Source organism: Panthera pardus, unplaced genomic scaffold (assembly GCF_024362965.1).
Source record: "Panthera pardus isolate Hobbes unplaced genomic scaffold, ASM2436296v1 HiC_scaffold_8, whole genome shotgun sequence".
Lineage (NCBI taxonomy): Eukaryota > Metazoa > Chordata > Mammalia > Carnivora > Felidae > Panthera > Panthera pardus.
In genome coordinates, this window is record NW_026527013.1 from 118,068,398 (window position 1) to 118,092,302 (window position 23,905).

At 36.7% G+C, this 23,905-nt stretch overlaps 1 protein-coding gene across 2 annotated transcripts in view; it reads right to left on the reverse strand.

The window, feature by feature from the left end:
* SKAP2 (src kinase associated phosphoprotein 2) overlaps positions 1 to 23,905 on the reverse strand; it is a 179,957-nt gene that overhangs the window by 61,162 nt on the left and 94,890 nt on the right. For both annotated transcript variants that reach the window (XM_019443658.2, XM_019443657.2), the window contains exons 5-6: positions 9,416 to 9,493; positions 7,832 to 7,915 (exon numbers count right to left, since the gene is read on the reverse strand). In XM_019443658.2, coding sequence (XP_019299203.2) covers positions 7,832 to 7,915; positions 9,416 to 9,493 — 162 coding nt within the window. The remainder of the gene's footprint in view (positions 1 to 7,831; positions 7,916 to 9,415; positions 9,494 to 23,905) is intronic.

Genomic DNA, 23,905 nt, shown 5'->3' on the forward strand with positions numbered 1-23,905 from the left:
AGAGGAAGACATAACCAACCTCTCTCTAGTGAGATAAGCCAGAGAAAGGCCACGAATCCAACATAGAAGTAAGCACCCCAGATTATAGAGACAAGGATATATAACATCCAGACAGAAGTAAAAGAGGAAAATCAAACAAATACCATGTGCTACAAAAACATAACATAGCATTCAAGATATAGAAAGCAAGAGCACACAAGGAGAAACAGATATAAACTTTAAATTATTCTGCATCTTTTATAAAGTAAAAAAAAATATTTGAGAGAGATGAAAGATGAAACAATGTAATATAAAATAAAAGAGAGATGGCTGGGACAGAAACTGGAATGGAGCTGGTGAAATAAGGGAAAAATACCATATAAGGAAATGAAAAATGCAGCAGCAAAACAAATGATTTATTAAAGTGATAAAAAGTTGAAAATTTTGAACATCGTTGAAAAATCAAATCAGATATACCTAAAACATTCTACCCCAATAGGTAGGGAAAAAAAATAAGGAGGAAGAGAAACAAAAGAGAAAGATGATAGACATGGAAGACTAACAAAAATAAAACGTAAGAAAAAATGGGTGATCCAGAAGAAGAGTAACAACACAGAGTCGATAACCAAAGATACAACAAAAGAAAACCTCACTCAGCCAAAGAAAGACTAAGACTACAAGACAAAAGGCGGTGTTTTCTAACCAAGTAAAACTAATAATAAAAATAAACCAATACCTAGACCTATTCAGCTGACAGTTGACTATTTGGGAATAAATAATCATATAAGCATGCAAGTGAGGGTAAAGGTATGGAACCAGAAAGGCTGAAGAGAATGGAGGGAAATTCATAATTCTTTCTCTTTCTCAATAGCTTTTGTACATGCATGACCATAAAGTAGCCATGTTTCTTTTTTTTTTTTTTAATTTTTTTAATGTTTATTTTTTAAGAGACAGAGAGACAGAGTACGAGTGGGGAAGGGGCAGAGAGAGACAGAGAGAGAGGGAGAGGGAGACACAGAATCCAAAGCAGGCTCCAGGCTCTGAGCTGTCAGCACAGAGCCTGATGCGGGGCTCGAACCCATCAGCCATGAGATCATGACCTGAGCTGAAGTCGGACACTTAACTGACTGAGCCACCCAGGCGCCCCAGTAGCCATGTTTCTAATCAGACAATGTGGGACAAAAAACTCAAGATATGAAATGGGTGTAGTCATGGCTTTGATAAGACTCTGCTCCTCTCTCTTCACATTAGCATCTCTTCCAGATAGAGAAAAAGGAGAAAACCATAGCATTATATGGCAATCCATAATAATATATATATAGATTAATTCCACAATGCCTTCTAGGATAGTTTCAAGAACACTTCTTGACTTGAGACGAAGTGTTAAAAACAGTAACATGCCAATTAAGTCATATAAGTTGATTTACCCAAAACTGCAAAAGACTAATAGGTATTGCATTTATGGGAACTTCTGAAATAGCAGAAGCTTATTCCTTTAAGTGCCAAACATCTGTAAAATGTTAGTCATTATAATGGAAATCTTTCTGAAAGATATACTTCCCTGACTTCTCAAACAATTCTTTCAAACATAATTTAACATTTTCTTGACAATTTAGTAGTATTATTTGAGTATTTAGCTTTTATAACATTAATGCCTTCAGGATTTTTGAGGTATTTGTCCCTCTATCAAATTTCCTTCAGCTTCTATTTCACACTTTAACCTTGCCCATATCATGCTGTTCAAATTTAATGTCTACAGAACTGAAGTCTGCCAGGAGAAACTAGATAATAAAATCTATTAAATCAGTAACTTAATTTTACACAATTCTAATTCAGTAGGTTCAAGGTAAAAAGCAGGCGGCTCTGATCTCTTACAAAACAAAATGCGTGAGGTTAATGATAGCAATTTCCTTCTACTTTTTCCCTGGCTTTTAGGTTTACAGCTGTGTTCTGGGTTTGCTAAGTGTCCGAAAGACAACTCACACTTCCTGAGCTCCTTCTGTAGGCCAGGAATTTAATAACATATATCATCTATACCACAAAATAATTCTGAGAGGAAGAAGTTATTTATTACATCCCCAGCACTGATGGAAAAACAAATCTTAAAATAATTGATTTGCTCATGGCCATATAACCAGTAGATTATAAAAGCCAGGACCCTAACCTAAGTCTGAAAAAAGCCTTGTTTTTTCAACCATTTCACATTGTCTCCTAGAAAGCTGTTTCTCAAAGTATATTTCAAGAATCGCCAACTATGTTAGATCTTGGAAGACTATTAATGCAGAAATGGCTACTACCCTGCCCTTGCTGTGTGGAAATCTCTGGGTGTGGGTGTGGGAAACCAAAGGTTTAGCAAGCAACCCAGGTGATTCTGACACACACTAATGTTTGAAAAACCACTGTTCTAGAACATGTAATTTATGAAATCTTGCTAGAGAAGATGAATGCTATCTTGCATTTCCTTCTGCAACTTGGGTCCGACTTTCTCAGCTTGCTTCATGGGCTCCTCTACCTTTGTCTATCTCTTAAACAGCCATGATGCATTATGTTCTAAATCTTGCTCTTTTCCTGCTTTACGGTTTTCTCTGGGCAATCTTACCCAATCCTTAGGATTCAACTTCTATTCGTATCTTGTGATTCATAATTCCCTATTTTTCGTCCAGCTTCAGGATTTTATATCCAAATCTTTATCTGCCCAGTATATATGTTTCATTTCTTGAATGTCTTATGGGCACAATGAAGAGAACATGCCCACAATGGAGATCACCTTATCTCCACTCCTGCAACACATGTGATCTTTCTTGTTGTGTCCTCCTTCTCGATCAATGGCACCTCCATTAACTGAAGACTCCAAACCAGAAAACGGAGCATCATTCTTGATTTCTTCCTTTTTCCACATCCACTGCCCCATATTCTTTCCCTCTACTCCATCGCTACCTACCAAAATCCAATCAGTCCCGTTTTTCTTACAAATATGCTTGCTTTTTCTTTTTTGCTGGCTCTCAGAAAACAGGTTTTAAAACACCAACCAGTCTCCTACCAATTTCAAGATAACAAATAAATAATTCCTACTAAATACAGCAACTAAATAATTTCAGATCATTTAGCATCCCTATAGGTTGTGGGCATTTGTCATCTGAAGATGCCTGACATCTGACATCTAAGTATCTTTCCTATGTCAGTCCTGAGATTGTTGGGGGCCGGAGCCAGCTTCTCACCACAGAAGATGAAGGGAGGGAGGGAGGTTTTTCCCTGGTCTAGGTCAGTCAATCAGATGCTCTGAACTGGAACCTAAATCCAAACTGACTAACAAAAGAATCAGGGGAGAGCTCTGACACCATCCTCGTGTCCGTGGCATTGCACAATGGCAGGGCCAGCAGTGTGTCCCAATTAGACTCTCGTTGGGGGCAGAGACTGGGCTGAAGTTCTAGGTACCTTACCTCTCTCAGTCCTTGCCTTCTGAGCCTGGTTGTTTAGCCTTCCCGTCAATTCTGCCTGAGAGCCAATATTCTCCCAATAATTTTCCTTTTCTGCAGAGTCAAAGTTGGTTTCTATTGTTTATACCAAGCATGTTAACTTGGTACAAATGGCTAGCGAAGAGAAAGACATACAATGCGTGCAGAAATTTTTGTTAACATCTGCTTCTTTTATTTAAGAAGGCCTTTCTCCTGGGTGAATAACTCTTATTTCCATATGTTTTAATGCTTATTATTAGTAGGAAAGAGGAAAATATGCCCCTTAACACTAAGCCTTTGCATTAAACTTCATCAAACTGATTAACAAGTTGTTCTAGGCCCTCAGGTAAAGATATATGAACATTTTTCCTTGTCTGTAAAGCTCACAGAAATACAGCTGCCAGTGCTAATTCAGCCACGTGAAATACACTTCTGGTGTTTTGAATTATACTGTGAGGAAATATCAAATTATTACTATTTTAAATGAAAAATACTATATGCTACATATATATTGGTTACTTAGGGGCCCCAAGTGGCTCTGACTAATAAACCCGGGCAATATATATGAGTCCAAAGGGAAACACTTTAGTTAGAATTAAAAGTGCGGCTCATATGGTCTTGCGACAGGAAATCTGAGGTATTTCCAAAACCTTCTGTTTTTCTTTAAAATAAAATTACACCACAAGCATAAAAATCAAGTGGTTTTTGAACACATTTTCAACCATAGGTATACACGCAATTAAAAAACAAGGTAGTGCGAGGTGGTAGGGAATGGAGAATGAACACATTACAGGCATTTCTGTAAAACGGGAATCTAAAGCCTGCCTCTATTTTTTTTGGCTATACCTACTGTTTTCCTCTACAACTGGAAATCGGACAACTATGATATGGTCTATTAGACTAACATAACATATAGCTATTGTTAAGATAAACATTACACAAAGATTCTCTTACTATCCTATACATATTAGCCTCTTGGAGCCTCCTGTGATAATTAGAGAATGAGGGGCACCTGGGTGGCTCAGTCGGTTAAGCGTCCAACTTCAGCTCAGGTCCTGATCCTACGGTTTGTAAGTTCAAGCCCCGCATCGGGCTCTTTGCTAACCGCTCACAGCCTGAAGCCTACTTCAGATTCTGTGTCTCCCTCTCTCTCTCTGCCCCTCCCCCGCTCACTCTCTGCCCCTCTCTCTCTCTCTCTCTCTCTCAAAAATAAATAAACATTAAAAAAAACTCTCAGGTATCTCTAAGGCCGGATTATCTTTGGAACCTCAGTGCCTAGTATCTACCAACTAGCCAATAAATATTTATTCAACCAAAAAATGAATCAATGAGTGAGTGAATGAATGACTACCTTGATGGCACTCTGAATAGCTAAGACCTAAGAAGTTTGATGAATAGGATTTGTGACAATCAAAGGAAGAAGAAGGAGATAAAAGGATGGATGTGATTTCATAAAGTGATAAAATATGTACTGTATATATGCTTAAGGGCAGCCAATGACCATGAATAATACATATAAATGATATTTATGAGTACAAAGGTAAGTGCATTATTTTCCCTAGAGGCTGGAACTACTTTTTCTAAGCCATTACTACCCTGATGGGTCAAAATGGTTTTTGGCACACACCGTAAGTTATAAAATGTGAACTATGTTATCTGTCAAATAGTAACAAAGTACAGTTTAACCTAGTAAGTGGTATCGACTCCTTCTGTGCCTCTATAATCCATTTATCTAAATCCTGCTTAGCTGGAGGATTACAGTTCTCATATATCTAAATAGCTCTTTCCAACAGTTAGACAAGTGGTTCATACATACAGTAAACCAGGCTGTACAAATCAGCTATCTAATTTCACAAAAGAAAGTAAAACTTTCACGTGACAGGTACATTTTCCTAGAAAGAAAAAGATACAAAGGAAGGAACTCACCATCGTGCCAAATTAAAAAAGTGTTCAAAGACAGATTATTTTCTGAGTCCCCCAAAGAAGAACTAGCCAAAAATTCTAAAGGAAGCAGCCAAAAGAACCACAAAAACACACCTGAATTCTCAACGGAGACTTCATAACAACAGGGAAGAGTTTGATGGAAATATACACCAGATCTTCAAATACGCACATGAGAAAGGAACACTAGAAAAGTAATTTTTAAAAAGCAGTGGTGGTATAGGTGGCTAAATGTACCACAAAATGGTTAAAACACAAATGCCAAAGATGTTATTGCCACAAGGTCCCATCAAATAAGAACAGAAGTAGGAATTTAACTAATAGCATCCACAAATAACTAGAACTTATTTACTGAAATAAATATACTTACTTGAAACAAATATAAACCTTCCTTAAGTTTTGGGAAAGTTCTTGCTAATCTCTGGCCTAACATTTGGTATATACCAGTTAGGAGAAGGAGTGGAGGAAACGAACATTAGTAGTCATGGACTCTTAAAGAAATTAGAAATGAGGGGGTGCTCGAGTGGCTCAGTTAGTTAAGCATCTGACTCCTGATACCAGCTCAGGTCATGACCTCTTGGCCACAGGATGGAGCCCCGCATTGGGCTTCGTGCTGAGCCTGGAGCCTGCCTGGGATTCTCTCTCTCCCGCTTTCTCTGCCCCTCCCCCACTCGTGTGCACATGCCCGTGAGCGCTCTCTCTCTCTCAAAATAAAGGAAAAAATAAAAAAGAGAAATGAGAAACCTAACTCAGCCGGAGTGACAAGGAGGTAAAGCCTCTTTCCCTTAGTCTTATGAAATAGAAGGTCTTTCTCTGTGGAAAAGTAAGATCTTGATCTCAATTCACAATGGTGTGCATACTATATTTGTCATAATCATTTATACTTACGACCTATGGTAATCAATAACTGAACTTGGGTTAATTTTTCTGATACAATCACCTACTTACCCTTAGCATAAGAAAGAAGGCTGCCTGATGATAGCTGTTTATAGTTTATACTTCGCTGATGCCATTGTTCCGTTGGAATCTATTGTAAATTAGTGATGTAATGCAAACTAACCACTAAGTTAATTCTTAATTTGTTAATGCCAGTTGCCAAAAGGTAAGACCAACTTCTAGCATCACCTATGTGTTTCAAATTTACCTGAAATATGTACAATGATCCTATCTGCAAGGTTCTAGAATAAGGGAAAAAACCTAAACCCTGCAAGTGAAGTCAAATGAAACAAAACTTCCAAAAAACACTGATAAGGTACATGATTCCATGGGAATCAGTGACACTGGACTTCTATGCCTTTTTTCTCCTTACGGGTCCTTTCCAGAAACAGATGCTAGCTATTTCTACATTACCTTTACTTTATAATATTCAACTTCTGACTTGCTTTCCCTAGAAAAAAAAACAAAACTAAGGAAGCTGATATTCTTCAAATTTCAATATTTTACGCTTTATTCGTTCAAATACGGAACTTAAAATTATGTGAGCTGTGATCAAGAGATGTATTAATTAGCAAGTAAAGTTATAAAATGTCTTAATGTTTCCAAATTGCTGGTTAGAGCGTGGACTCTACCATAAGCCTAGGCTCGAATCCCACACTGGCCACCTACCAGCTCTGTGACCCTGACCAAATTATTTAACCTCAGTTAATCCCCAGCTTTCCCAACAGCAAAATAAACAGAGCTAATAGTAGTCCCTACCTCACGGAGTTGCTGCTGGACCAGTTAATATAGCTAAAGCGCTTAGAATAGCATTCTCTATATAGGTGTTTGCTGTTGTTATTTAAAAGAAGCTGGGGGCGCCTGGGTGGCTCAGTCGGTTAGGCGTCCGACTTCAGCTCAGGTCACGATCTCGCGGTCCGTGAGTTCGAGCCCCGCGTCGGGCTCTGGGCCGATGGCTCAGAGCCTGGAGCCTGCTTCCGATTCTGTGTCTCCCTCTCTCTCTGCCCCTCCCCCGTTCATGCTCTGTCTCTCTCTGTCTCAAAAATAAATAAAAAACATTAAAAAAAAATAAATAAAAAAAAATAAATAAAAAAAATAAAAGAAGCTGAGAAAGGTATTGCACATATTTCATTTCATCTAAATGTCTCTTTTAAAACATCTGAAAGAAAAAAAAAATATCTTTTCCTCCCTTCAAAACTCTCACAACCCTAATGGTCTTCACTTCTCCAGAAATTTTACATTACCTTGGATGATAAATATTTCCTAAAATGAAAAGCCACATAAATTTTCATCTCTTTCCTAACTCAATAAAACACAACTGTGTTAACTTTTAGGGAATTCTGGAATTTGGAGCATTCGGCAAATAATAAAATAGAATTACACAGTCTTAGACTGTAAATATTAAAATGCTCAGTCTTTCTCCCTTTGTCTTCAGTTTATTCTGTACTAAAAAGGGGGTATAAAATGGCCCCTAAAACCCTTCCACAATAGAAGTCAGTATGATTGAACCCCAATACTACCTTTATCACTTCCATAATAATAGAATACTGTTTTGCTGAGGGCACACCACCGTTTCTGCCATTCGAATCCCAGAAAGCTGTGATCTACAATAAAAGGGGAAAAGGAACAGTTTAAATACTATGTATTACATATATAGTATAAATGTAACACCGTTAAAATGAAAAAATCTGTTAATGTGACTTCTAAGGTTTCTGCCAGCTCTAAAATTCTATGACTAATTAACTTATAGCTTCTTCTCCAAAGGACAAACAAACAAAACCAAAAAACAAAAACAAAGCTAAAAAGGAATAAAGTGAAGCAGAGATGGGACTGCGACACTTGTGGCTAACACACCTTCCTGACAGGGACAGTCAAAAGGACATCTGACTACACAGCTTTGAGAGAAGGGATTCATCTGGGTCTCCTTTTCTCATCTGTTATAAAAGGGTGGGGGGGGGGGGGGGAGTTGACCTAGATGACTGCTACTATCTCCCTCAGCTTTAAAATTCAGCTAAGAGGGGCGCCTGGGTGGCTCAGTCGGTTAAGTGTCCGACTTCAGCTCAGGTCATGATCTCGCGGTCCGTGAGTTCGAGCCCCGCGTCGGGCTCTGGGCTGATGGCTCAGAGCCTGGAGCCTGCTTCCAATTCTGTGTCTCCCCTTCTCTCTGCCCCTCCCCCATTCATGCTGTCTCTGTCTCAAAAGTAAATATTAAAAAAAAAAAATTAAAAAAAAATAAAATTCAGCTAAGAAAACCAAGGGAAGCAAATGGAATATAAATAGAAAGGCCCAAGGGGACTACCTGGGAGAAAAGCAAAATGGTAATGAAGGGACTTTCTGTTTTCTGTTTCCCATATAATACCACCACCTCCATAGTCCATTTCCGTTATATGTTGGTGCTGAAAGAGCGAGACCATATGGTCAACTCCCAATTATCATGGCCAATGGAGAGGAACACTGAATGAATAACAGAAAATGGCAGACAATATGCCAGGCTTGATCGGAATCATAGCAGACATGGTGTAAGCCAGGTCACGTGTGGGATAACCTGCCACTCAGCTGGGTGGGAGAATGGTGAGAAATCCCATCCTTGAGAATACAGTCATGGCCCTCAGCCCTCCTCTAAGAGGCAGGAAACAGCTCCTGAATCATTTACAAATAATCAAGATTGGCAACCAGAAACCTGACCAAATGTTCTATTAAAAATCCTACAGAGCGGGGTGCCTGCGTGGCTCATTTGGTTAGGCATCCAACTTGTTGGTTTCAGCTCGGGTTATCATCTCATGAAATATGGGTTCAAGCCCCACATTGGACTCCACACTGACAGTGCAGAGCCTGCTTGGGATTTGCTGTCTCTCCCTCTCTCTCTGCTCCTCCCCCGCTCATTCTCTCTCTCTTGTTCTCAGAATAAGTAAACTTTAAAAAAAATTATATAGAACTAAAAACTGTATTTTGTGGTTTGGATAATGTTGTTCAGATTTTCTTACAGTCTTAAAACTCTTTAATCACCTAAAGAGAATATTGGCTCCACATGTATACTGCAAGCATCTTTTATGCAAGGATAAAGCCATTTTTTAAAGATTTTTCATTAGAATCTTACAGTTTACCTTTTCTGCGTTTCTCAAGGTAGCCAGCCTTTAAAACAAAAGGAAGGTCCTGTGCTGCAATTGGAGGAAACTGGTTTCCTGTAGGAAGTAGAAGAGGGGAAAAAAAGTAGTGAGTAATCCACCTTAGAAAAACCAAGTACCAGACTGCATTAGATTCAACATTCTTTTCGTTACCGAAATTATTTAAATTCGAGTCTATTAGCTTTGTCCATTCATAAACTTGTCCCTCTCCTATAAATCTCAAGAGCAAAAAAGTGCTCTGAGCTCCTATATTTTAATATATTATGCTCCTTCAAATACAGTAATATTATGTAGCTAGATAATCTCTACAGGGCAATACTTTACGATCTACCTTCTATAAGGAAACAATCGGGAAACCATTATCAATAAATGCCATAAACCCCTGAAAGAGAAGTTAGGAATTTTAAACAAATCACATATGCTTCTTTACATTTATATTAGATTAACTCTTCAAGGATTTTAATGCTTGTTGATTTTTACCTGTGTATCTCCATTCCTACCAAATAAATCATAAAATGATTTTTCCCAAAAAAATCAAATGCCAAAATTGGTTTCCCTAAATACATAGCAAATACTATCTCTTCTTGGTTGTACTCAAAGAGAAACCTTGTAGACATTCAACTGAATGCTTCAGGTTTTTCTAGGACATCTGAGAGTCCAAAACTAGGTTAAAAGATCTAAAAGAACTATCACAAACAAATATTAGATACCTACAAAAAAATGAAAAGATTAAGCCAAAAGTTAAGTCAATTAGAAATCATATATTCATGGTCATGCATAATAGGTTATTCAATAATTTCACAAGTGTTCAATATTTTTACAAACTTCATTAGAAATATAATACAGTTATCTCAGCATTTTACTAGAATTCTAACAAGTGAAAACAACCAATCCAATACAAGTTTTTGTGGAATACACCCAATGGAAAAAACATCAATATAGCTTATGATTTTTTTTAAAGTGTTTTTTTTAAAGGAAGGAAATTTATTATGTACAAATAGTAGGAAGTTTATTACGTACAGATTCATCACAGAATTACCAGGTTAAGTTTTTTGTTTTTTTAACAATAGTATAGGGATCGCAGTAATTATAAAATCAGATGTTTTTCTTCAAGAAATAATGTTTAAAATAAAGATATTTGTCTTTAAGAAATACAGCTTGAAACTAAACCCAAGGGGCACCATGGTGGCTCGGTCAATTGAGCGTCCAACTCGATTTTGGCTCAGGTCATGATCCCAGGGTCGTGGAATCCAGCCCTGTGTTGGGCTGCACACTGCACGTGGAGTCTGCTTAAGATTCTCTCTCTCCTCTCTCTCTTTCTTGCTCGCTCTTGCTCTCTCTCTCCCTCCCTCCCTCCTGTCTCTCTAAAATTAATTAATTAAAGTACCAAGTTCAGTTCCCTGGCAGATCAATTTTACTCAATGACCAAAACAATTATCATTAAAATATACCTTTACACAGTGCACTGACGTTGAAATGTATATAAAATTTTAGGGAGAGCCAATGTAAACATCTGTGTAGTTGTTCAGTCAATGTATCCGTGTTTCCTTTTCTCAGAATAAATTTGATCCATACAAAGGTAAAAGTTATTTACTATAGTATTTTTGTATATAAAATAAAGATCACATAAAGAAATCTTATTTTTGTGAACAAGTCCTAGTCAACCACTAAATTAAAGAAGGTAACTATGGTTTGATTTAGGTGTTTAAAAAAGAAAAAAATAATGACTAATAGCACTTTTTTTTAACCTAGGCTACACTGACAAAAAGTAAACAGAAATATTGTATCGTATAGAAACATGAAATTCTAGCTAACATAAAATTATTTAGGAAAATTTTCTTTCTAAATAAGATTCCTGAAAATAAAGGATTCACTTTTCCAACTAGCAGGATCATAGTTTAATTTCTGTTGCTCTTTGCTTGTGCTCAGGCTTTTATATAATTGGGATGTAGAATTCTTAAGTCAACTACACAAAATCTCATTGCAAGAAGCATCATACGGGTGGCATTTCAGAATGAGAAGGCAAACGCATTCATTAAATATTTTAACACGATTATTGCATGTCATGAAAAAATTTACAAATGGTTTGTTCACAGTAGTAAAACCAAGAATATTCACTGCACACATCCTATAAATATTTCTGTATCTTTAAGATGATGGAAACAAACTCTAAAGCACTGTTCGTCTTAGATAAAATTAAACTGTAGAAGAAGAGGCCACTTTTCCATCTTAAGGTCTGATGCTGCTGCTTTAACTGGACATGGGAGGCATTAATTACTTCCACGTGGCTAATAAGGCTCACTGCAAAGTCGTCCCATGACTCTCTCACTTCCATTGGGGCATAATAAATGTTCTTCACATAAAAAATAAACACTCTAAATCCTAAGAGAAAACTTTTTTCTGAAGGGAAACAGGTGCCTTTAGCATAATTTTCCAGTTTAGAAATGTACTGGTCCAAAAAAAAAAAAAAAAAGGAGGAGAGAAGAAAGAGGAGTAATAACATGAAAAGGGAATGAGAAGTTAGTAAGTGAATATACACATAACCTAGTGCTTTTGCTTAAAGATTTCCACCTGATAAATCACAATAAAATTTGATGTCACAAGCAATACTTATTATGAACTTCAATTTCATGTTTCTAATATAAAATCTTTTATGTCATTCCTAAAGGGGGAAAAAAATCAAGTTTTTCTGACTGAAATCTCATTTTCCTAAAGTTGCTATTTGTCCAATATCTAGGATTTGCTCAATGCACGTGTGAAGTTTTAAAGTGTATTTATTTATGTTTTTATATGCATTTATATGTGCATTAATGTGCACATGTGAATTTTTTTCAAAAAAGGTGTATTAATAGTAATCCCTTTAAGGACTTTAGATTTTAAGTTCTTAGAAGAACCATTTGAATTACTTGCATAGCACCATATATATAAACACTTCATACTTTTTAATGGTAGAAATTGAAAATTGGTAACAAGATATGACAAGTAGTAATTTCTCTTTAAAAAACATGCATTCTCACATCAGTTAGACTTCATATCACTACACCTACAACGGTCAACGGTATGTCACCATTGAAGAACATTCCGATTGATCCAAAGAGTTAAGAGTCTGCAAATGTAGGTACAACGATACACGAAGAAAAGGAAGGTAAAGCTAATATAAACCTGTCTGGCAGGCAACAACACAGAGCCGCTAAACATTTGCCAAACACCAAAATTACATTATCTCACTACAGGAAACTATGCAACATAGCCAATTACACAACAACAAATTCACAATTACACTGCCAGTTCTGTTTCACTATCAAAATTCATGCCGTGTCCCCGAAATCAGTTTAGCACGGAGCCTGAATCCTTTGGCACATAGTAGGCTTTTATTAAATGTTAGTTTTCATCATCACAAATAAATATCAGTACTACATGTTAGTGTAACTGTACCTATTAATACAAATGAAGGGGTTCCAATGTAAATGTAAGACTACTTAACAATGCCTAGAGAATTTTAATCAGAAAGATGGAAAAAAGCATGACTTGGTAACTGCATGAGTTAAGCATTATAGTTATTTTTAAAGCAGTTCAAAGATTTCCTTTTGGTTAGGTGAAAGTCAGTTGATGAAGAAATTATATTCTAACTAAGAGGAGAAAAAAAATTAACCCATTCTCTAGGGCAGCCTATTTATATGGCAGACAATTACTTCATAGGTTAAGTGGCCACAAGTTTTTGGTACTCTGAGACAATAAGCATATACTGACAAAGATTAGTTTCCTTTTTATAAAACGAGCACGTATTTCTTATATAATACTACTGGCTTTTCTAAAGCAGCTCAAAATATTAGACATTCCCTACAAGAATGGCCAAGGAATGGGCCTTTTTCCGATTTATAATTTGGGAATTTCAAACATGCAAAATGCTAACAAACAAGGTCACAATGAATTCAAATAAACAAGAATCAAGGGCCTACTATATTCCTAGCAACTCAGTGGGAAAAAGGCAGAAGTGGAATTTTCTTATACCTAGGGTGGTATTTTATTGACAGGGCCACTTTTAAAAAAAGATAACTCAAGAGTTCAAAAATTTGTCTGGAAAATTTTGCCTTAAAAATAAACTATGTAGATAGTAGACGTAGTATACCAGCAAGCTAAAGGAGTAGATTCTAGAATCTGAAAAAAAAATGGAGAATTCCAAAGTATTAAAATCAAAAACAAATTACTTAAAAACTAAGGTATTCCCCAATCTTAGCAACTTTATTATGTTATTGTTTTAACATTTTTCCTTGAATCTAAGAAGAAAAATACTTGAATGCTTAAATACCTGCAATGTATTTAAGAAGTTAAAGTTTTAACTACTTAACTAAAATTTTTCGAAGTGAAAAATAATTATTTCAACTTCAGAGAAAAATATGAATTTTCTTTTCTAGGAAGTATCACTTAGGTATATTTCACATTACTTTGGCTGGGTATAAAACCTATCTTAGCACTGTAAGGTAGACAGGTGCATTCCTGCAGAGAGGATAGGAAAAAGTGGAAAAATAGGTGTAGACCACAGAATGTTTTACTTGAAATACACCACAAAATGATTAACTCAGAAGAAAAGACTTTGAACATCCTGGGAATCCCTTCAGTAGAAGAGGGAGCGAGGGCGAGGAAGAGAGAGTGAGTTACGAGTTGGGGGGTGGGGAAGAGTTGAGGGAAGAGAGAGGGCTGACCATCCTTTCTTTTTTGTACGTCTTTTCTCAAAATAATCTAAATAAACAAAATCTTGCTTAATTCACAATGTTGTCTGGCACTGAGTGTCTCAATGCACAATTCCTGGGCCTTCTCCAACACTACCATGTCACCTAATCCACTCCTCCTCTCTCTCTCTCTCTCTCTCTCTCTCTCTCTCTCTCTCTCTCTCTCTCTCTCACACACACACACACACACACACACACACACACACACACACACTTGCAAGTATATCCCTGTCTGACACCTCTTTAAACACATTTATTTTTTTCTAAGACTTACAGTGAGGCACCATTTCTGAAGCACAATTTAGAGAGTTCTTTTTTTAATCTGTAGGAGTTCTAACTACTAAGTCCTGGAATTAACTTTTTATTTAGTTTCCTTCCTGCCTACCTAGCTCTTCATGTGGAACTATGAATAAGTGTCAAGAGATGAGAGTGCTTCAGAGACATTTTCAAAATAGACAACTGCTTCTCATTACCTTTTTTTATTTTTTGGTATGCAACTTTGGGGTCCAGTTTAAATGCTACACTTCTAAGGAATCCAAAGCCTCATTTTTACTATCTTATCAATAAATTATTATGATTTATGAGTTTTGCTGTGTTAATATGTTCACAGTTTTATGATTCTTCAATCTAGACTTTGTATAAAATCCCTGCTAGGTTTCTGAATATCACCTTTTACTGGTTTTGATTTACTCATCTTTTATTGGCTTTTCCCTTTTACTACTTAGCATTTGTATAGTTTTCAACATGAACATTAAACTTTCAATCAATATCATTTTTCCCCTCCACTTTTACACAACTGATTCCTCTTCCCTAATACTAGGGGGAAAAGGAGATATGTAAAAGACTGGTTTTGCTCATAAGAATTTTCACCCTGGAGTTTGGATCTTCATCTACTGTAACCACACAATGGGTTTTCCTTGAACCGCAAAAAGTTAAGGACAAGTTCCTCAACAATATCTTTTATTCTCTCAATTTATATGAATAAAACATCCATGAGTTTGTCTAAATCTTTTAAAATTCTTCATTTTTGCCCAACAGTTGGGATATTGAGTTCCATGAAGTGGCTACCTCTTTGAAGGGATAGGGCTTCCTTTTGATCTCTTCTAAACTTTTATGTGATAAACTTTTTTAAATGCCTTGTCATTCCAGCAGTGCTAAATTTGATAAACAGACACCCTCCCCATTTTTTATAGAGCTATCCACTTAGTGATTACTTTATACTTAAAACACATATTAGGCTTCGATTTTCCAAAAATACTAATCATTTTCTCATTTCATGCTGGCAACACCCTCTTCTACCTTGATCAACTCAGGGGTTATTTTATTATCTAGATTAACTTCTCTAGTTCAAGTTCATTTTTCTTTTCTTTTCTTTTTTTTTTAAGTTTATTTATTTTGAGAGAGAGAGAGAGAGAGAGAGTACACAAGCAAGGGACAACCAGTGAGGGGGTGGAGGGGGAGAGAATCTCAAGCAGGCTCCACACTGTCAGTGCAGAGCCCAACACGGGGCTCATTTCCATGAACCATGAGATCATGACCTGAGCCGAAATCAAAGAGTCGGACACTTAACTGACTAAGCCACCCAGGTGCCCCTCAAGTTCATTTTTCTTAAGAAGCAGTCATCAGAACTAAGGTCTATTTTCAGATGTCAGTATTTCATCATTGTAATTTTCTGTAAAAGTAAAAAATGCTTTCCTCTTTGTTTCCTGTATTTTTCCAAATGATGTCCAGTATCTTGTAGCGACTTCTGGCTGCGTGAAGGGTACACTGAGTACTTAGCTTTAGGACGCAGTCTATAAATGAGCTTCATTCAGTTCCCAGAGCTATTACTGGCTCAGAACTCATTATTCCACAAGTACAAGTTAATTATGTTTTACTTAACATTTGCACAAACGTTAGATTCCATTTTCCCTGTTTCTAGAGAATATATAATAGACACAAAGACACACATACACACAAAAATAGATACAAAGACATAGAGTTGCTGACACTTTTTTCTTATTCTAAAAAAACTTTTACAAAATTTCACTAGTATACCTGTAAAATAAAACAAAGCAAAACAGAAAGTCTATCTCCTAGCAAGGGAGAGAAACCTAAATTTAACTTGGATATAAATATTAAATAAAATGGTTTTATGCTATAGCAGCCAGCTAGAGTAGTTTTACATTGATACTGATTTTAAGATGCGTGCTATAGGTTAGAGAGGTCTGTAATGACATTACAGCACTGCAAATCTGTGACCTTCCTTGGGTCACTAAGCCTCTCTGGGTTATCAGTTTTCTCATCTAAAACATGAAAAAAAACCACACAAATAAAAAACAAACAGATCATATCATCTCTAAGGCCCTCCCAATCCTAGGATTCTATTAAACATATCCACATTAATGTTTTTCTTGTTCTTTCGGTAACAAATGGCCAAGGACCAAGATGGGTTCAACTTTCAAAGATATCAAATGTGGAAACTGTACGTCACATATTTTTTGTAGAGGAACTGATAACTTTCTTTAGATCTAGCAAGGAATTATTTTCTGTCATTTCACAGGTTTGATTTCTAGCTAGAATCTTGGCCTGGAATACCTGTGAAAGAAAGATATACATTAAATATTTTTCATATCCTAATAATTCTCCCCTCCACATATAAAATTTGGAATTTCAAATCATTTTAATCAGTGTTTTTAGTGGCAAAAAGAAAATTATTATGTGTTCAATGGACATATCAAACAACAATAACCTTTAAAAAAAAGAATCACTACAGTAACTAAAATAATTGTTAAGTATGTTAGCCTAGCATGCTCCTTTCACAGAGCTTGTTTTCTCCCTTCCCATTATTACTTTTTTCAGAAAGGACTAACCAATGAATATGCTAGTACTGGTGATCTCTAAGACTAACAATATTTCTTTAAAAAAAAATAGGCTCGGGGTGCCTGGGTGGCTCAGTCAGTTAAGCATCTGACTTCAGCTCAGATCACGATCTCAGGGTCCGTGAGTTTGAGCCCCGCATCGGGCTCTGTGCTGACAGCTCAGAGCCTGGAGCCTGCTTTGGATTCTGTGTCTCCCTCTCTCTCTGCTCCTCCCCCACTCGTGCTCTGTCTCTCTGTCTCTCAAAAGATAAATAAATATTTAAAAATTTTTTTAAAAAAAGAAAAAAGACAGGCTCATATCATGCTTAGACACAAAAATGGTCAGCTTCCTATTCTTAAGACCACAGAATTCCCAAGGAGATTAAGCCTTGGGGACAAGGCTTTGAAGACTGATACAGTGGCCCATGGGATGACACTGGGGGGCAAAAGCAGAGGCTGCAACTCACAGGTTTGCCATCTGTTAGTCTCTCCACCCCTTTGTAAAGTGCCAAGTCACTCTGAAAGCCACCAAGCAAAAACTGAATAACAATTAGGGTAATTTTATTTTAAGGTCAGCTGACTGGCAACCTTATTCCACCTGCAATCTTAATTCCCGCTTGCCAAGTAACATATTCACACTTTCAAGGATAAGAATGTGGACTTCTCTGGGGGGCTAGTATTGTACCTACTGTATCCCTCATTACACATACCAATTGGCTACTGGTTTTATATGCGTGTGTGTGTGTGTGCATGCGTGTGTGTGTGTGTGTGTGTGTGTGTGTGTGTGTGTGTGTATAATATCCACCTATATCTTAATCATCTTCTGTCACAAAAATTAAACTCAGAAAAAAAGCGCCACCTTTTAAAAAAGTCTCTGATATACAAATACTTTGAGAGAATGAGATACAAGCTTAAAATGGAATATACTTTTTCCTTCAGTTAAAAATAAAATTCTAGGGGCGCCTGGGTGGCTCAGTCGGTTGACCGTCTGACTTTAGCTCAGGTCATGATCTTGCTGTCTGTGAGTTCAAGCCCTGCGTCGGGCTCTGTGCTGACAGCTGGGAGCCTGGAGCATGTTTCAGATTCTGTATCTCCCTCTCTCTCTGTCCCTCCCCAACTCATCTTCTGTCTCTCTCTGTCAAAAATAAATAAACGTTAAAAAATTAAAAAATATATATATAAATAAATAAAAATAAAATTCTAAATATCACAATTTTCACAGATACTCTACATAATATAAAAGATATACAATTATGAACTGAATTTTAATTTGATGGTCATCTTTAACACAAAAAGGCGCCCCTAATCTGATTTTGCATCTTAGAATTGTGGTTAAAGCCTTGGGTCTTGGATTCAAATTGCAGCTTGACCATTAGCCCCGGGGCTTAGACAAGTTACTCGATTTTGTTACCTTGACTTTCCCAATCTTTGAATATAAGTAATAATGGAGAATTACTGTGTAGACTTAGTAGGGTAGCACTTAAGATAACTCGAAGACATGTTAGTTCTTCTTATTATTATTACTGTAAATCGCAATTCAAATTTGCCAAGTCCAGTGTTCCATACACAAGAAAACAAGAAAGCTGAAATGATAAAACAACTACAATAAAATATGAAAGCCAAATACCTCTTAACAATGCCAATTTCTTTCCAGCTGTAGCTATTTGGCAAAAAAAAAAAAAAAATGATGCATGAAAAAAATATTTGATGGTATTGTACATAGTAAAGATTAGGATAAATGAAAAGAAACACTCCATTCACTTGTTAAATAAATATTTGCCAGTGTATATTACATGCCAGGCCATTTTCTAAATATTACCTAAGGTAGGCAGCCAGGAAAAATAAACTGAACCTCACTGAAAACTTGTTGAAAGCATTTTTTTAAAAAGTCAAAGAACTTACGTATAAAATTTAATAAATAACTAAAATTGGTCTTCCTCCTTCCTTCCCTATACTACCTCTGTATGAAACACAACATTTGCCATATCCTTAGACTATAAGTTCTAAGCATTCTTTTTTTTTAAAGCATCATAATTTAAATAGCAAATACATATAAGCAAATATTGGCATGGTTCAGTAAGGTAATAACAATTGCAACAACTAACACTTTTTATGCCTTAATCGCTAGTTAAACATGATACAGTCATCATCTCATTTCCTTCCCACATTGCCCCAAGAAGGAGGCATTATCAGTTGCATGTTACTAATGGGAAACCAAGGTCACACACAGTGAGCAGTGGAACCAGGACCTCCAGGTCCGTCCATCAAAGCTTCCCTTCCCTGAAATGCTATGTTCTATCATTGATCAGATAAGTGAATGCCATCTACGGGAAACTGTATAAGAAAACAGCATTGAACTACTACTCTACAGCATTAAAGTAATCACAATTATTTACAGTTAATTCCTTAACAGTAACAGAATGATATATTTAAAATACTTAATTTAAAATTCTAGGATATCTCTTTCATTTTCTACAAGATTTTAGAGAAGTCAATTTTGCTTCCCAAAAATGTCTTTAAAAAGACTCCCATTCTAGTTTAAACACACACACACACACACACACACACACACACACACACACACAACAAGGAACAAATCAGAAAAGGGAAAACAGACATGTATAGAAGGAAAATGAGATTCTTTTATGTGACTAAAAGAGGTATCTAACAAATTACACAAAAATAAGAAATGAATATAATTAAGGGGCGCTGGGTGGCTCAGTTGGTTAAGCGTCCGACTTCGGCTCAGGTCACAATCTCGTGGTTTATGAGTTCAAGCCCTGCACCGGGCTCTGTGCTGACAGCTCAGGGCCTGGAGACTGCTTCAGATTCTGTGTCTCCCTCTCTCTCTCTGCCCCTCTCCTGTTCGTGCTCTGTCTCTCTTTCAAAATAAATAAACATTAAAAATTTTTTTAAAAAATTAATACAATTTAGACTGAATTCTTTAGCTCCTTCCCATTCAAGTATGTTCTATTTTCCCATAGGCCATAGGACAATTTTTTTTTGCAACTGTTTAATGCTGTGAGCTTTAAACTATAAATTTTTGGGGTGCCTGAGTGGCCCAGTTGGTTAAGCATCTGACTTCAGCTCAGGTCATGATCTCACAGACTGTGAGTTCAGGTCCTACATTGGGCTCTGTGCTGACAGCTCAGAGCCTGGTGTTTGCTTCTGATTCTGTATCTCCCTCTCTCTCTGCCCCCTCCTGCTCATGCTCTCTCTCTCTCAAAAATAAATAAACATTAAAAAACTGTTTTTTAATTTTTAAAAACTATAAAATTTTGCAATTATTTTCAGAATACGAATAACATTTTTCTAATTTGTAACATTCTCTAAGTTCATTTTTATTCATTTATTTTTCCTATTTGTGTACAAAACTTTAGAGCCATTCATAATATAAGGATATATCTTAAGTGTCTGAAATAGGAATATGCAGTTAGAACGTCTTCCATATTATATAATATAATAAAGCATATGTATATGTTTTTACTCTGAAGAAAGAGAACACGTATATAAACAATTGTCATTCTATTCCCATCTCCCAAAAGAACCTTATTACTGAGGGGTGGTTAAAATAAGTAAAAAATATCTGGTATGAAAACTATCAAATACGAAATTATTCTGAAATAAGGTTCTGCTTATGGCTCTACTCTGATTAATTACTAAAATGGGCTCGATTACTAAAGTAAATATATCCCCAAACATTCTCCATGCTTTAGTATGTATTACCTATTTTCATTTAAGAAGAGAACTCCTTAATTCTTATTTAAATCAAAAGGGCTTTGGCATTTAATCTGTTCTGCCATTCAAAGTGTTAAAGTATCCTCTTAAAACACATGGATGTTCCCTTTCCTCCCTTCCTTCTTCCCTTCCTCCCTCCCTTCCTTCCTTCCTTCCTGCTTTCCTTCCTTCCTTCCTTCCTTCCTCTCTCTCTCTCTCTCTCACACACACACACACACACAATTTATCTTCCTTCCATCTGAAACAAGTCTTTCCTTAAGTCTCTTTCTTCAATATAGGTATGAAATCAATACATTTTTATCTATTATTGTTTATTTAATAACACACTGCTTCATTCCCCTCCAATAAAGCATCTTACAGGCATTTGTACAGATAACATTTGGCATGGATATTAAAGCAAATAGGAGAAAATTGTGTATATACAGAGAGGAAGCAACTACCTGAATTAAAAAATGTTAAAGTTAAGTTTCTGTTGAAAAATCTCCTGCTAGCCTTATGGGTTTTCCTTCTAAGGTAATGATTTAAGAAAATCTAAATGAAGGGTATAATAGGAATTATTTGTACTATTCTTGAAACTTTTCTATAAATGACATTATTTCAAATAAAAAAAAGTAATAAATCAAGACAAAGCTAGGAGTCAGGGTAGAACACAAAACAAGTTGGAACTACAAAGTCATTTACACACAGCAGGAGGGGGCCAAAAACTCAGTTATACGCTTTATAACAACCAACATGAAGCAGGAAATAATAAATTATGTGATTCATTGCCCATTAGATAAATACAGATCATTGCTCAGGGAGGAATATACAACCACTGTTCCCGGTTCCTGGTACTAGAATGAGAAAGAAATTTTTCCCATGTGCTCTCAATGTCCTCAATAACATTGTTACAGTAGGTAAAATAAAAGTTTCACAGGGCTGCTTTGTATAACATCACTCATGTCAAGCCAACAGCAAAATGCCAAAGCAAAATTTACTAAAAGTAATTCTACCGAGCACAAACCTGGTAGCCCAAGTACAAAGCTCTCCAACAGCTTTGTTAAACTCAAGGATAAGACCATAGAATACCTACAGGAATAGACACCTTGCACATTTTTCAGACAATCTTTCCAAAACACTATTTGTCTTCGTCGAACTTCTGGTAAATATTAAATCCCAAGCAGAAGATATGATCCCTGCAAGAAGCCAACACAGCTTTTATGTTACTGCTTAAGAGCCCTATCCCTTAACAATCAGCCAAGCTGGTAGTCATGTTGTGATACTTTTATTTATAAATTTACATATAAATTTATGAAGTATAACAGCTTTACGGGGACATATACCTGGATGAAGGTCACCTTAACACAAGAACAAATCAGCAATTGCTCATAAAAGTTCTACCTCAGTGCCAGAATAATTCTAGCATGCAAAAAGTTTAAGCATATGCCTACTGCACATAAACAAAACATCCACAGAACAACATGTTCCTGAGAATGATAAAATGCCCAAGTCTACTCTTTAGTATGTACCGGTGATAATATGTACACCTGGATAACTGCAAGAGCGTTGTTATCTATGAAACGGAGTAAATCACCGAAGAATACACATGGAAACTTCAATATTAGAAGAGTTGATGTGTAGCATTTTTTCCTAGTGCCTGCAAATAAAAATACACCACACGCTTAATGCTTTCTGATCATTAACTTCAGACGGGAGTAACTGCTAACAGCCATATGTGAGACTGGCCAGGGAGAGAGACATTTCTATGGCACCACCTACAATGTTGGGCTGTATTCATACGTTCGTCTTTTTCACTAGCCTTTGAGTAAGAGATCGTAAGACGGTGCTTCTCCAACGAGTGTGCAGCAACATTACCAAGGGTACTTACTTACAATGCAGAAGTACAATTTTGAAGTAAAGTACCTACATTGCTCTTAGTGGTGCGTTTTTTTTTAAACTTCATTTAATACTTGTCTTATAGGATTTTAAACACATGCTCTAAGATCATGTTCAATGCAAAATCAAAGGAATGTCAATAAGTAGATAAAATACAGTTCTGAGACCGGCACAAGACTGAAAACAGAAAAGGGAAGGGCCAGATATGTAAATGCCCAGGAGGAGAAGGATTTTTATTTATAGAGTATCTAACTTTTGAATCATTAAAATGATTTTATAAAAATGTAATTCTTCTCTCACCAAAGAACTGATGAGGAAATTAAGAATGAGAAGCAGGAGAGCAGGTGAGGGCGACCCCAACTGGGAGCAAAGAGGTCATCCTCCTTTTCGCTCACTCACCACCTTACTGCCGACTTCCACAGTTAGTAACACTCCAGCGCGGTCCTGAACTTTGTAACAACCAACATAAAGCAAGAGATACAATAAAAAGGAGACCAAGAAATTGGGACAGAACAGAGAGTATGAAAAGTGCCCATTTTTAGTTATGTGATTTCAGCCTATTTTTCAAAAATTAGTATCCACGATGTAAAAAAAATCACCTGCCAAAAATAGAAAGCCGTGTCTATTCTGAGTTAGACATCATAAGGCGATCCAGGACTCTGTTCATTGCACACACTATCCCAGCCCCGGGGTTCACAGAGCTGACACAACTTGACCATCGGAGCTCCCCTTTTGCCCAGTTCAGAGCCGTCAGTCATTACCAGAACAATTTCACCACTGAAGTGTCAGTTTTTGATTCAAATTAAAAATGTCACATTAGGGGTGCCTGGGTGGTGCCTGACTTTGGTTCAAGTCATGATCTCGCGGTTCGTGAGTTTGAACCCCGCGTCAGGCTCTGTGCTGACAGCTGGGAGCCTGGAGCCTGCTTCGGATTCTGTGTCTCCTTCTCTCTCTGTCTCTCCCCTGCTTGCACTTTGTCTCTCTCTCTCTCTCTCAAAAATAAAGATAAAACACTAAAAAAATGTCAAAGTAAAACTTTGAAAAGGAGCCTCATGGAATAAAGTGTGTGCTGGCAACATGCAACAAGGGACTCAACTTCGTGCAAACAGACGGTCTCCGCAACCTCGCGGGAGCGCCAGCGCGACTGTGGCCTCTCCTTGCAGTGGGGGTGCCAACAGTTACCGCGGGGGATTGTAAGCCTGTAAAACAGTCTGACTCTGAATCCGTACTTTGTTCATGAATATTTGAAGCACACAGTGATCTCTTATAAACATAGGAAAAGACTT